We start from the raw sequence: 14,840 nt of genomic DNA, 5'->3' as shown, positions 1-14,840 counted from the left end.
AAATGTCTTGGAATGGTTTCCTTCCCTCTGTGTTGCAGTAGGACCAAAAAGTGTTAATCAGATCTTATGTGGGAAAACAAAGCCCAAGTTTTCTAAAGTATCTTCCATTTTCCATTACATTTTCCATGTAAATCTTGGATGCCTTGATAAACATTGCAAAAAAAAAAGCAATGAAATACAGTAGTTTATCTTGGTAAAATCTTAACAGCGTGATAACATTGAAGATGCAAAATTTTGACAAATGCGGGGATTTAGGAAGCTATAGGTTTGTTATAAATGCATATCATATTATTGGCTTTTTGCAAATATTATAATGAACATTATATGTATAAGATTAGAAAATTTAGCTGTATTAATATAATTTCCTTTATTTCTGTTATTGATGAAACTTAGAAATAGTGGTATAATATATATATGTTAGGCTATGGCATAGTATTAAAACAAAAACTACTTTTGTTTGTATAACCCAAAGACTGAAAAAGATAGCTAGAGACGCCCTGCATTTGTAAACTCTCTTATCCAGACGAAGACCGCTGTAACCAGAGTTCTGGGGGAGGAATTTATTGCATTTCTGTTATCAGGGAATGTAAATCTCAATGGCACCAAGATCAATCTATTGGAAAGGGGGCAAGAGAAAACTAAACAGAAGAACACCAAAAATCGTAAGGAGAATGTATGAATATGTATGAGAATTTATGGATATGTAGTAGGGTTCTGTTTTTAAGGGACAATCCTTTGTTAGTAGGGGTGTTCTCTTGGCTGAATGCAGAGACACCCGGCTGTATCTGTATACTTTATTTTATTTTTATCTCCTAATTGTCTTTTTTATTAAACTTTTAAATTCTATAAAAAAATATGTGAACCTCATTTTTCACAGGTTCATTTTCAAATATTTGGTATGAAATTTGTATACTAGCTTTAGCAGAAATTTTCAGGATCTGCCCTTCTTTCAGTGCCTAGGAATTTAAAAGTTAATTCTCTTAGTGTGATAAATGTTAATAATTTTTACAGCTAATTAAATACTAAAATATTTGGAGAGAGGAGGGAAACACATGATGGGACATTAGCAGTCCTGCTGTTATAAATGAAATTAGAATTTTGACAACTAGGTCCCTTGAGCTAATAACAGTTTCATTAAAAATTAATACAATTTAGTAAATTGAATAGTAATTCAGTATAAAATAATAAAGTAAAATAATACAATTTAGTGAAAAATTACAATTTATATATATAATTTGCCAGTAATTAAGTATGATTAAAGCATAAGCAAAACCAACTGGGGTATGGAGGCTTCCCACCCTGCCTCATGTACAAAACAAAGCCCTTCAAGTTAAACTTGTATATTGTATGCTTATATATATTCATTAATGTTTCTGATATGTTTCCTCCTATTTCCGATTTTTCTGACTTTATATCACTTTTCTTCACAGCACATGCCTCACTTGTTGTTAGGGGGTCTTCAGTCTTCTTTTGGTGGTCTTTTGCCAAAGGCTTCTCCTCTTCCATGTTATCCCCTGGATAACCTTTCAGGTTTGTGCATGCGTACTAAGCGTCATTATGTAAGTCTACTCGTTAGTCTGATATTTACTGATTTTTAGGCCCAATGCCTAAAGTCGTTCTAATTTTGTCCATCTCAAGGCCATTTTTGTCTTGGGACATCACTTATCTTCCAAACTACATCCTGTACCTCAATTTTAACATGTAACATCTGTAAAGGGGTGCATCTGTCTTGTGACACTGATTCTTTTGATTGCTCCTAATAATAGCTTTCCAAATAGTTACAATTTAGTTAGCACGAATCAATTCCATTTATTACACTGCTAATCTAGAAAACGTTTTCTTTTAAAGAGTTATTTAGCCAGAACACATTATAAGCACCTGCTGTCTCCTAAAGTCAATCACTACTGCTGCCTACCATCTCCTCCTTGAAATTTAATTTCAGAGTCTTACTGAAAACTCAGTTGACAGCGAGAGCATGAAGTTGTTGGGAGGAAGTGTGTTGGGAGAAAGCTGTGACATAGTAGCTGACAAGATCTTACAGCCTCATTTATACTTTGGGACAACACAGGATGTCCCACTCAGGCCAGTATTGCAGGTGTCAACATGAGCCAAAGGAGGTTGTGTAGTTAAGGAACATGGAGCTTCATAATGCCCATGGAGTTACACTCCAGGTTCCTTTTCTTAGACTGCTGCTTGATAAGATACATTCCCCGTGTTCTGTGATAAACTTACTCATTTAGTTCTTAGAGCTTTTTTTGTGATCTTGCAAACCCTATGACTCTTAAGGACTTGCAGAGCTTGTAATCAAAATGCCTTATAAAAACCATGAGTTTTATTTCTCTGTTGTTTGTTCTGAGAATTTCCAAGAAACACAAATTCCAGGAGCATTTGGGTGCACAGTGGTTAGTCGGGGTGCATATGGAATGGAAGGCTGACAGCCTTCAGTGCAAGTCAAGACCAGACCACCTGCTACTTCTTGGCAGGACCATTAGGACTAGAGGGAGAGCAGAATATGGCTTTTTTATGTGGGTCATTCATGCCTTCTCAATCACAGTAATGCTGTGATTTTCAGCTGTGTGTTTGAGTATTTAAAGACGCAGTTTCAGAAACGAAACCTAGCCTAAATCCATCCTTAGGGGTTTAATAGCTGTGTGGTAGAACTCTTATTAAAGGGGAAAAACAGGACTATGACATGACACTTTTTCTTCCCCCTCCAATTTACTTGAAAAAGCCAAGTTAAGCAATTGTTTGCAAGGTTTGCTGCAGTAATAGCAGCAAAATACAATAGGGAAATTATCTAATTGGTTGTCAGAAAAACCCATTAATAAAGGTTTGTTGTCTAGTCAGCTTTCAAACTTTGTAGGCTGCATGGAAATACTACAGAAATGGGCAGTATTCCTGCGATGAGAAAGTCACCAAGAGACGGGTACTTCATACATTTCTACAGCTGTATACGACAGAAAACGGCACAGACGACAAACGTTTATTAAAACCAGACTCAGGACAGGTGGAAGATACAGAGGCTCAGGCTGGGGAGGGAGGCGGAGCTCGGAACGGCCTGCATGCTCCGTACGAAGCCGCCGCGCGCTCCGCCCTCAGCCCGGCGCCGGGCGGGCCCGGGGAACAGGAGCGACCCGCACGCCGCCCCTGACAGCAGCTGCCTACCGGGCCCCGCCGCGCTGGGCCGCAGGTAAGAGAGGGCGGGAATTGAGCCCCGGCCCCGTGGCCTCTGGCCCTGCCCTGGGCTCCCGGAGCTGGGTGGGCCGAGGGAGGAGCCGTAGGGCGGGAGCTCTGCGGGTGGGCGGTGGAGCCCGCCGTAGGCGCGGTGTTGCCGCCGTCGGGGAGGCCTGGGGGGCTGTACAGTGCGAACCGGGTCCCCAGAGGGCGGCAGGGCCCGCGGACTGAGGGGCCGGGTGCGCCGTGGCCGGGCACCGCCAGGTCGTGTGGTGCTAGTGGCGGCCCCGCGTTCTTGCAGGCCCCGCAGCCCGCCCTGTGGCCCCGCGTGCGGCGGGGCTGAGCCGGTAGGGAGGAACATGGCAGACGCTGCCCGGCAACCCTAGAGGGAGACCAGGACGCTGGTGATGATCCCCGTGTGTGCAGGGAGGCCGGGGAGCCGCCATGTGGGGCCTGCAGCCTCCGCTGACGCTGCTCCTGGTGCGCTGTCCGTGCCACCCGATGGGTATCAGTGCTAGCGGTGGAAAAGCCCAGAACTAGCTGTGTGCAGCTATATCTAGCATTAGTGTATGTATTTATTTAGTGTGCATAGCTGTCACCTCAGTTGCAGTTTAAAGCCACTGCCAGCCCTATCACTCAGGCAAGTGCTAAACTTGGATACGACCTGTTGATTCTGATAGTAACAATGTGTGCATAGTTAACCTTCTGTGGTTTTTATATTTCTTTGTAATAAATTTTGCTTAGTGAAGAGTAGACAGAGACTCAGAGTTTTGTCTTAATATTTACTGTATGGCCTGTGAAGCTCACTGACTGCCCTTGTGCACTCAAGGTGCATTCAAGTGTTAGAGTATGAAACTTGCTAAGCTGCTTTGATTCATTAGCAGGCATGTTTTTCCAGTCCTGTCTCTGCACATTTACTGGAAGAATGTCTTTGAGCAGCTGTGGTGCTGTTTTGAGTGGTCTGCAGAAGGTAGGAAAGCAATCTCAGATCTTAGCTCTCTGTATATATTATTTATATGCAGTTTTCTATAGGGATTTTGCCTAGCAAAAATGTATTCTCTATTACAAAGAAAATAGGAAATTATGAACTCTAATAGGTGTTTCTTAGGAGCATGTGTTTGTTACTGTGTTCTCTGGAGCAGGCCAGGATTTCATACATTTTGCTTGCATAGCTGCATGCAGAAATGAACCAATGTCAGAAAGCTGCTTCTCCCACCACCCTCCTGCTGTTGATATATTTTGAACCATATTCCAGATAACCAGATGTACTTGCTTCAGCTTTTATTTTCCCCCCTGAGGAAGAGCATTTGTTAGGATAATGAAGATAGAGGAGGATGGTTCTCACAGTGTCTTTGAAGCAGAGGGAAATGAGGCTATGGCAATGCAATCACAGAAATTAGGCTCTTGTGTCAGAGTACGGGCATTATAGTGTGGCTTTCTGTGCAGTCTCTTCTTTGATCAGCCTTATGCTGCTGGCTTGGCCATTGGGCATGTATAATCATATGCAAATGTGGTATTGGTATGGCAAAGTCAGATGAGTCAGAACTGAATATTCTGGGAAGAAGATTTCTGTTCACACTAGTTGTAAGTCTGAAATAGAAATTTACTGTAACTGCATGTACTGTTGGGCTTTTACTAATTGTTACTCCACACTTGCATTACACTGTTTTTTAAGCAGCATTTAAGTAAGGGAAGGAGCATTTGAGAATCAGGCAAACAACAAAACTTTAAAACCTTTATGTACATTACTCTACTGAGCTTGAGAGAGTGCTTAAAGTACTTCCACTAAAAAAATGAAAAACTAAATTGCATTGATTAAACATTTTTTTAAAATAATATCTGTGAGTAGGTGCATTTTTAAAGTTCATTTCTTTGATATAGCTGTTCCTAGTCAAAGGCTGAATATTGTATTGTTTAGTCTGGTCATTTCAAAATAATGTCACCAGAGCTGCACTGACTTGTAAGTATAGAACATTACCCAACCTGAATTTCTTCTTTAACACAGTAACAGTGGAGACCCATAGTCCCATTAGAACTTTGGTTTTTAAATTAAAGAAGTCAATATTTATTTGGTAAAAACTGGAATGATGTCTTTTGTTTGTTTGTTTCTGTCTCATTTTTAAAAGGCAGTTCAGTTTTTTGTTGACAAGTCAGGTTGTGTGGTGTTTTCCCAAGTGAGCTAACATGAAAGTAAGAAGAACTTCGAAGGTGAAACTTAGATTTTAGTTGATGAAAAGATAGAAGATCAAAAATACAGAGAAGAAGAAATTAAATGATAAGGAAAACATTATTTTACTTACTAATCCAATAAAGAATAAAAATTATTTTTGTTACAATATGTATCAGCTTTTTTGCATGTATCTCACTGTTTTACTTTTTGAAGAGTCAGCGTAGTAAACAACCACCTTTATGCTGGCCAGGAGCATCATTTTACAGACCAAGTGGAGGGGAAGTGTTTGTCTGTGATTCAGTCCAGCAAGGGAGTTGCATTGTCCATGTAGAAAACTAAATATGTCAGAGAAGTTACTGTCTGTTAAACACTTCCATCTAGTATCACTTGGCAGAGAGATGTTAAATGGCCTTCTTTCCCACCATTTTCTTTCAGTTCTGCTTGCTAAGTCTCTTCATACAAAATTCATTAGTCTGGTCAGACTCTGAACATTCCATCTGTCTCTTTTCTTTGTAAACTGTATGCTCTGTCATGCTGATTTGGTCTGAGGTAGTCAGTTGTGTTGCTAGTTGTAGTTTATCAGTAGTGCACTTTTGACCATCTTCAATTTTAAAAGGTAGTTTTCTGAATCATAATAGTTTTAAACACTGTTTAAAACTGTGTTAATAACAAGAATTGAAAAACTGGTCACTGCTACTTGGAGTAGGAGCATATTGGTAGAAATTCTTTTCAAAAAGAACATTTTGTAAATCCTAGTTTTATATAAGCCATGTGGTATTTATTGCTTGGTATACTGGGTAGCTGAATGGCTTAATATTTTACCCGTTGACAAGAGCCCCCACTTTTCTCCACCAAAACACACACTTTACTAGTTGTTTTGTAGGCTGTTGTTTTACATTGCATTCTGAAGTTACTGCGCTAGCTTTATTAATTCAGTAATATCAGTTCATGTTTTCTTAAGGTCTGTAGGATTATAGTGTATGTCTTAAGCATAATTTCATTTTCTTGCATGTAATTTTGAGGAAGTAAATCTGTACTACACTTAGTTGTTACTCCATCTGAGTGTTGTCTTATGTGGTACAGCAATTTAATATTGCCCCCATTCTTGTTAGCTTAGAGGGGTATGGAATTTCTCGTAAGAAACAACAAACTTTTTTTTCCCTTCAGACTGCAAGGGGAATGATGTAGACCTTATTTTATACTCTTATCAAAAAGACAGTTGAAATAATTGAAAGTGTCCCAGCTTCAAACATGCTGGGTGGTTTCACTTACTCCTGTGTTTAACAGACAAACATTTTGTCTTCTAAGTGCATTGTATATATCGAGTAATGGCAGCACAGAGAAGGGAAGGTGTCAAAACTGGCTAGATATCTCTATTCATTATGTTTGACTCTTACAGTTGGTATCACCTCTGCCATCTCCATTCTCCTTTTTCTTGTTGCAATTGCTATCATTTTATCAATGTGACATATCTTAGTGATTCTTAGCTAATAGTATTGCCTACAGGCTTGGCATCTAGGAGGAAGAATAAGTGCTTAAGAAGAAAACATTTACTGAATGGACAGAAATTTAATGCTTATCTAAAAGAAAAATAAAAGACATGTTTTAAAATCAATTCAGATTCTATCTGGGGAGATAAGTAACAATAGAAATGTGAAATTACAGAGAACCAGTTATTTTGTTAAAAGTAACTTACAGTGGCTACAAAATAATATAGACTTTCTACAAAGCGTAAGAGTATCAAGGAAAATCCTCTTCATCTTTTTTTGTCTTTAAAAATTGGGTAATTAATGGTTGTATTTTGTAAGTCACATTTCTTTCCTCAAAAAGATAGTAAGTAATGCATGTAACAGAAGAGGTAACATTTTATTGGGGGAAAAAAACAAACAAACAAGATTTTGAGTGCAGTGAGGCACATGGCAAGAAATAATTTCAACAACAAATTATTTACAGTGCATATATTGTGATAATAGGCCCTAGTGGGTCATGCATGACTGTTTCTCATATGTCCTGTGTTATGAGAAGGTTATGAACGGTATCTAACAACTTTGTGAAAGATTCTGTAACTAGAAATTCTTTACATTTGCAAAATGTGGAAATTTTGATGGTTTTACACTGAAAAAACTATCCCAATAATATAAATGTATTCTTGAGGTCATACAGTGATGTTTAGTAGTTAATCTAGTATTTATCTTCATTATTTCCCTGCCCTGTGTTTTAGACAATTTTCTCAGTCTTTATCTGGATTAGGTCTGGTTACTTTATATGCAGAGTATATTTGTAAATATACAAAGAGAATTAATAAAATCTTGTAAAATCTCATTGAGTTTTGTTCTGGAGGCCATTCTGGTAGGTATTGGTCAAGTTAATTATTTTGGTAACTGCTATTTTCAGTTATTTTGTATATTTTTTTTTAATATGTGGACCAGCAGCAAAGGATATGCCATATTGTTTTTAGTCTCCTTGCTTAGATTCAATAATAATCTTTAATTACAAATTGTCTTGAATTGGCATCACTCTATTGTCATTCTGTTTGAGAGGCAAGAAGACAAGCCAGCTGTCATCAGGGGCAGCCATCTTTTTAAACAGGCATACTGCTTTATCCAGTGTTATAACTGATGCTGGGAATTAGTGATGAGCTTATACTTGTAAACAGCAGTGAACATAACAGAAGTTATCAAATACTTTATAACCATAGAAATGTTCTAAAATACTGTAAAAATTTTTAAAATATCTATTTATAGGTGATGGTACCTATACTCATTGTGAATCTCAAATTATTTTCTGTTTTCTTTCATAGGAGTCTTCTAAATAATGTCTTTATATCTTTTCTGTTGTTTTTTGTTGTTGTTTTTTTGTTTTCCTTTTTGGTTGTTTTTCTTTTCCTAGATAAGGATACTAATAATTTTGAGGCCATAGGGCAGTTTGAATAACTGGCATTAAAAGTCTCGGGAAAGAGGAGCTGAGCACATACATACTGAGTTTTGGTCCTTTGCTTATGCAGATGGCCAGTCATTGATATCACCAGCTAGCAGTGCTGTTCCCCTGAGTTTCTGATGCTTGTGGCACCAGCTTCTAATGCTGCTGTTGCTTTCAGATGTCCGACAGGATTGCTTGGGTTTAGTATTTTCCTTCACACTGCAGCAGAGAATGAGAGCTCTGCAGTTGCAGAACCTTTAGTACTAGACTGGACCTTGCTGGCTGGAAGACTTTCTGCTCTGATTTTCCTTTGTACGGGTTTACAGTGAGGGTAATTACTGTGCAGTGAACTGCTGACTCCTTCCCTTCTGCTGGGTTGCTTTTCCAAGTTGATTGCTTTTGGTGACCAGAGCACACTCCCATGTTTCAAACAAAAGGAAATCAATTTTAAAAGTTGTGCTATGGGAAGAGCCTTTGTGTTACTTTAAACTCCCAAAGTGCATGAAGATATCTCTTCCTCTTTCCTCTTCTTTAGGGCACATACTGCTATTGCAAATGATTTGTTTGTTCTGGGCTTGTTGTTTGTTTTGGGGTTTTATTGTTTGGGATTTTTTTTGCGGGGGCGTGGGTTTATTTGTTTTCTGTGGTTTTTTTTGTAGCATAATTTCAGTTTCTTTTAACAGAACAAATTGAGTCTTTCTGGAAGTTTTCAGGAGAGATTTCCAAACTGCAGGGTGGAACTTTGGAATTAAGAGGAAGAACAGATATTTATGTTTCTTGCATAGAATCCCAGGGTAGTTGAAAATTGTAATGCAGAATTTCTGTGTGCTGTGCCTGGTGGTACATAATTTCAATTTAACAAATTGTCATTAATATCTTTTCTTCAGTAGCTGAAGCCTTACCAGATTTACTGTTTCACTGCTTGATACGGTGTTAAAGTAGGAAGCAACTGCTTCTGCTATTCTAAAGCTGCTAACTGAATCCATAAATATATATTGAATTCAATTAAATATAATAGGAAGCATTATTGAGTTGTGTGGACCTTCTGCAGTGAAAAATTTCGGTGTCTGGTTTGCTTCAGTATTTCAATTCTTTATTTAACTGTTTTACCAGTATTGTTCTATTCACAGAATTGTTAGAGTTGGAAGGGATTTCTGAAGATCATTTATTCCAACCCCAGACCATCTAGTCCAACCCCAAAATGCTTAAAAACTCATTGGGTGAAGTATATTTGCAAAAGTTATGGTATGCAAAACTGGTAATGAAGGATCCTAAATACACCATGACTGAGAATTAAAAGAGACCATTTAAGACTAAAGGAACATTAGAAATAGTCTCTCCATAATATAAGTCTGTTAAGGGCAAATAAAATCCTCTTTAGCAGAACAGTGGGCATTTTGTTTACTCCTTGTTTATTAGAATAATAAAATAGCAGGGACAAGCAGGATGACTGGGGGCTAAGCAGGGAAGAAACATCACACCCCAGTCATTTAAATCCAGGGTTAAACTGACATTCTTTTGGTCCGGGTAGATGCAAAAGAGAAATACCAACCAGATATCCTCAAGAGGTAAAAATTCACAGAAAAGTTTACTAGCAAACTATAGAAGATGAGGAACTTTGTCAAATGATTTAGTAAAACATGAAACACCACAGCAGAGATACAGCCCACTGAACATAGAAAACCTTTAAATCCATTTGGCATGATCTTCTGTGAAAAGAAAGTTAGAAGAAGAAAGGGAGAAAGTCAGGAAAGATGTAGAAAAACAAAAGTAGCTACCAGCTGCTGGGTTCCAGTGATGTAAAGCTCCAAGATGAAGGTGGGGTTAAAGAACAATATGCTTGTCTCATGGACAGCCTTCTTAAAAGACCCTTCCTCCCAGGTGGGACTTTTAGTATCTTGGCCACTCAGGGGCTGGGTTAGTCACCACTGGGGTGCTGCCTCCATTGTGCCATAACTGATGGACACTGTGAGGCTGGGGAATGTGGGGGGCAGGGCAACACCAGAGCAAGGTCCCTGCCAGACCCACACCCCATTTGAAGCCCCCAAGATGTCTCAGACAGATTTTCAGTCTCTGACAACACTATTTGAGCTGCTCTTTCCCAGTCCCTTAAAAGAAACAAGGTAATCTTATATTTTGCATGAGGCTAGTATTTTCTTCTGCAAGGGATACTTTCACACTTCCCTCTTTTATTTTAAAACAAACTAATGGAAATTGGTCTTAATGGGATTTTGTGGGGTATCTAAATGAAAAAGATGTATTTTCTACAGAAAATTAACAAAATTTTTTCTACAGAAATAAAGTATTTCATTGTTAGTTGTGTCATTGCTACTTGGCCCGTGATGTTCTAAGCCTCAAAGTGGCAGCAAGTGCCTAAGTTTGCAAACTCTTGGACGTGTCTTTTAAGTTGGTCTTATTTGCGAAATATTGAGCTTTTGAATGTAGTTTATGGTCACACATAACAAATTTCAGAATTGTTTCTGCTTAACATTTAGATGCTAACTTTCATTCCTTTGAGTCTTGTTGCCCTTAAACATGACATAGCTATGCTGAATTTTTTTGTGAAATATATTGACTACAGAGCCACTAGTTACAGTTTAGAGCAAAAGTGAGTCTGACAGTGAAGAAAGCATGGATTTTGAAACAAATGTGACCTTTCTGTTTTGTGAAGTAGCTGTGTCACTGAAATGCTTCAGATGACTCTGAAAATAGAAATGAAAAGAATGCTTTCCAGTGTTCTGGCATCTACTGATGTATACTTGCTGTGATGGTGACCATATATTTCCATGTTAGCGATGGTAATAGCTTGCAGTGAGCACTTGTGTTTGTAAAGGAACCAAATAATATATTTGGAATAGTTGTGAGGGAGGGGTAAGATAGTCTATTTCCAAGAGAGATAGGAAAACAATAAATTATGTTTATTCTTAAGATACTTATAAGAATCAAATACAATCTTCATTAAATACAGTATACTTTGTTTGAAATACATTAGGATCCTATTAGAATAAAAGACTGTGTGTTTGATTAATTTTGAGTAAGATGCTAGGTGAATTTTCTTGGGGAGTGAGTGAGGATTGCTGATGACCTAGTCAGACAGGTGTGGAACAGCTAGGTTACCATTCTTTGAATTTAAAGAAAGCTGTCTGCACGTCTGGAAGATGGAAGTATTGCAGTGCACTCAGATCAGGTCTGGTCCATGGTCATGTCTGAATGAGGTGGTATCTTTTAGGCATGTTTTTTGAAAGCTTTGCTTAATAAAAATATTGTCAGTAGACAAATTACGCAGTAAAGATGGGGGAAGGTGCTATGGATCTGCTAATGGATGCACCAAGATGAGAGGGACTGCAAGGAATCAAATGCACCAAAAGGCTGAAAAAATGATCCAGAGAGGTGCTCCATTTTTGACTATGATAGTATTAAAGTATATTTTTAGCTGTTTATAATTATCAGTATCTTTATGGTATCTTTTAATAAAAAACCCACGCAAGATAATTTTGAAAGAATGATGTTAGTGATGATTCTGTTATATGACACTCTGCAGAGGTAAGACCAGGCTGGCTAGGTAAGTACTGGTTATGACTTCTGGGTGGTACAAAATTGCAGTTCTGTGGTCCTTTCTCAGCACCTTGTGTTGCATTTTCTGAACAAGCTCTGCTTTATTTTTAGGAGCGAAGCTTTGTGTTTAAAATGGAAGTTGATGTGAATGGAGAGTCCAGAACTGCCCTCTCCACCCTCCCTGTGCCTCTTGCAGAGGTGAGTTCTGCAGCCAGGATGGAAGCAGAAAGGCCACGCTGTTCCAGCACCCCCTGCTCACCATTACGGCAGACAGTTGCAGGATATCAGATCCTTCACATGGATTCTAACTACCTGGTTGGCTTTGCAACTGGAGAGGAGCTGCTAAAACTAGCTCATAAGTGTACAGGAAGTGAGGAGAATAAAGGAGAATCTGGTCCTAACTTGGGCTCCAAACATATTGATTCAGGACTTCCACGTTCCTCGCGTTTGTACAAAACTAGAAGTAGGTACTCCCAGCCATATGAGATCCCAGCAGTAAATGGAAGGAGGAGGAGACGGATGCCCAGCTCAGGGGATAAATACAGTAAAGCTTTACCATATGAACCTTACAAGGCACTTCATGGTCCCCTGCCTCTCCGCCTTTTGAAAGGTAAAAGGTCTCATTCAAAATCACTGGACTACCTCAATTTAGACAAAATGAACATTAAGGAACCTCCTGACACAGAAGTGCTACAATACCAGCTCCAACACCTTACTCTTAGAGGGGATCGTATGTTTGCAAGGAATAGCACATGAGCTATCAACTCAAATTTAGAAATGGTTTCTGATCTTTTCTCTGTTGCTGCAAAAATCCACTGTTGTACTGTGTACATAACTTTCCACAATATAAGTGGTTTTATCAGGTCAGTGTTACCAGAAAGTAATTTATTTGAATACAGTCTTGACAGATGCAAATACTTGGAGAGAGAAATCTGCTGATAAAGCAACTTCTGATGCAGATTTGACTGCAACTAGTGGATATTTCTTTGGACACATTTTAACAAAAAAAAAGCTTTTGATTTTTTGGGATTTTTTTTTTCTGTACTGCTTCATCTAGTATTTACAGTAATTCAACACTGAAAAATCGGTGATGTCTGCCTGGTTGTTGCTAATTTTGGCTTGATGTTAGAAACTGCTTTTGGATAAGTACTCAAGGAGTATTTTTGGGTTTTCTTTTTGTTTCTGTAGTAAAATGTATGGGTTTTACTTAAAACATGAACAGGAAAGTTAGCTTGACTGGATGAATCACTTGCTATTTAAACAATCCAATTCATTTTGAGACTGCGCTTGTGTTGGTGATGTGGGTGAGATTCATTTGTAATAGAAAACTTTGCTACTTGAATCTTATTAAATTATTTTTTTAGTTTCTGCATGAAAGTAATTGCTTTATCCTTTTTATTCTATAAAACATGTTCAGAATAATTATTTCACTTATTTAAAGCAAATCTTTTAGGAAGTGCAGGTTGTTTTTTGTTTTTTTTGTTTTGTTGGGGGTTTTTTTACATTGTCTTGAGACAAACTGGAATGTGTGTACTGGTATGTTGGTAATGTTTTTGATTTTGTGATTTTCATTTCATCTATAGTAGCAGAAGGTGTCAACTTCAACATATCTTTGGAAATTTGGAAATTTGACTTGAAGCACTGAACATGAGCTCTGGAGGGCAAATTGTTTCTTGACAAGAGTGCAAGTAAAACACTTCTTGTCAGCATTGAAGAGACGATCTTGAATTTTTCAGCAGAATAATACACTGGGTTACTTTTGTTGTGTAATGAATTTTTTTATCTAAACGTGACATTAAATGCAGTTTTCACAGCTGTATTCTTAGATGTGTTTAAAAGATTTTGGTAACTTTAGTTTAAAAACGAAAAATAGTTTTCATTCTTTTTTTTTAGGTGCAGTCTTTTGCTGAAGAAGTGCAAAATTTGATTTTACCTGATTACCTCTGCAGAAGTTAAAAATAATTTCATATTGCTTTGAAACATGAATTATTTGATCAATTGTTTCTGATACAGTTAAGATTTTTATTTGTTTCTTTGTTCATTTCTCAGAATAACTAGAAAGCACTAGTTAGTGCATGTGCTCTGGAAAATGAAGAGTTCTTAGTCTATCACTCAACACTTTAAATTAAGGCAGTCAACTAGTAAGCATTTTGTGGTTTGGTTATTTTTTTTTAGGTTTATTAGAAAATACCAAAAAAAAAAAAGTGTCTTTTTCAAAGTTAACTACACTAATTTAAAGTGTAAATTTAATGTATTGAACAATGATCTTGAAAGTAAAGTCTTCCTGTATAGTTTGAGAAACAGAATACGGTTGATGCCAAAGAGATAGGGGATTTGTTTAAGGAATAAACACCACTGTTTATTGAAATACCAACTTAAATTGTATTTCTGGCTGAAAAATAAAAAAGGTATTATAAACAACTGTTGTTTTGGATTCATTTGGTGTGTAGGAGAAAAACAGGGCATTTAAAAAAATTTAGACTAGGGAACATTTAAAAACGACTTGAAAGTTGGGGTCCTGGATTTCTGTGAAATAGATGCTTAGCTCTGTTCCTTTGTTTCAGGAAAAGTGCCATGCATTTACCTTGTGTGCATGTTTCTGATGTTGTACAGTCCTGTAACTTTATGGCTATATTAAGAGACTGGTGGATGGCTAGCTAGCTGAGTTCAGGCATAAAAAATGTAATGTATGTAAAATGGTATTTTATCTTTGGTGATTTGTTTGTCAATGTGCTCAGATATGGTCATGGTGTTTGGTTACCTCACCCCTCATAAAGTAGGAATTACTATTTACACTACCTGTGGCACAGACTAAGCAAGGAGTTGTTAACAGATAACAGGTTTTTCTAAGTTTCAATGGTAGTGAAGAATCAGAAACAAATTTTCCAACATAATCAATTTTTAAAAGTTCTATAGTGTGTTGTGGTTGAAGCCAGTTACTAAGTTTCACCTTAAAGGCATTAGGTACTAAAAGGACACAACTGGAAGAGCTCATCCTTAGAGAGAATATAGGCAGCAAAAA

At 37.7% G+C, this 14,840-nt stretch overlaps 1 protein-coding gene across 7 annotated transcripts in view; it reads left to right on the top strand.

Annotated features, from left to right (window-relative positions):
• The first annotated feature begins 2,895 nt into the window (after window positions 1-2,895).
• The window catches only part of MACIR (macrophage immunometabolism regulator), a 45,315-nt gene continuing 33,370 nt past the window's right edge, over window positions 2,896-14,840 (top strand). The window contains exons 1-4 of one of the 7 annotated variants that reach the window (XM_015653031.2): window positions 2,915-3,190; window positions 4,056-4,144; window positions 11,930-12,428; window positions 13,712-14,239. In XM_015653031.2, the coding sequence (XP_015508517.1) occupies window positions 4,061-4,144; window positions 11,930-12,428; window positions 13,712-13,728 (600 nt within the window). In that variant the 5' untranslated portion in view covers window positions 2,915-3,190; window positions 4,056-4,060 and the 3' untranslated portion in view covers window positions 13,729-14,239. Of the gene's footprint in view, window positions 3,191-4,055; window positions 4,145-11,929; window positions 14,240-14,840 lie in introns of those variants that run through there. The other 6 variants (XM_033520398.1, XM_015653026.3, XM_033520395.1 and 3 more) reach the window with 6 other exon arrangements.

Source organism: Parus major, chromosome Z, assembly GCF_001522545.3.
Source record: "Parus major isolate Abel chromosome Z, Parus_major1.1, whole genome shotgun sequence".
In the NCBI taxonomy this organism is placed as follows: domain Eukaryota; kingdom Metazoa; phylum Chordata; class Aves; order Passeriformes; family Paridae; genus Parus; species Parus major.
The sequence above is the reverse complement of the archived record's forward strand: the minus strand, read 5'-3'. Positions and strand labels throughout refer to the sequence as shown.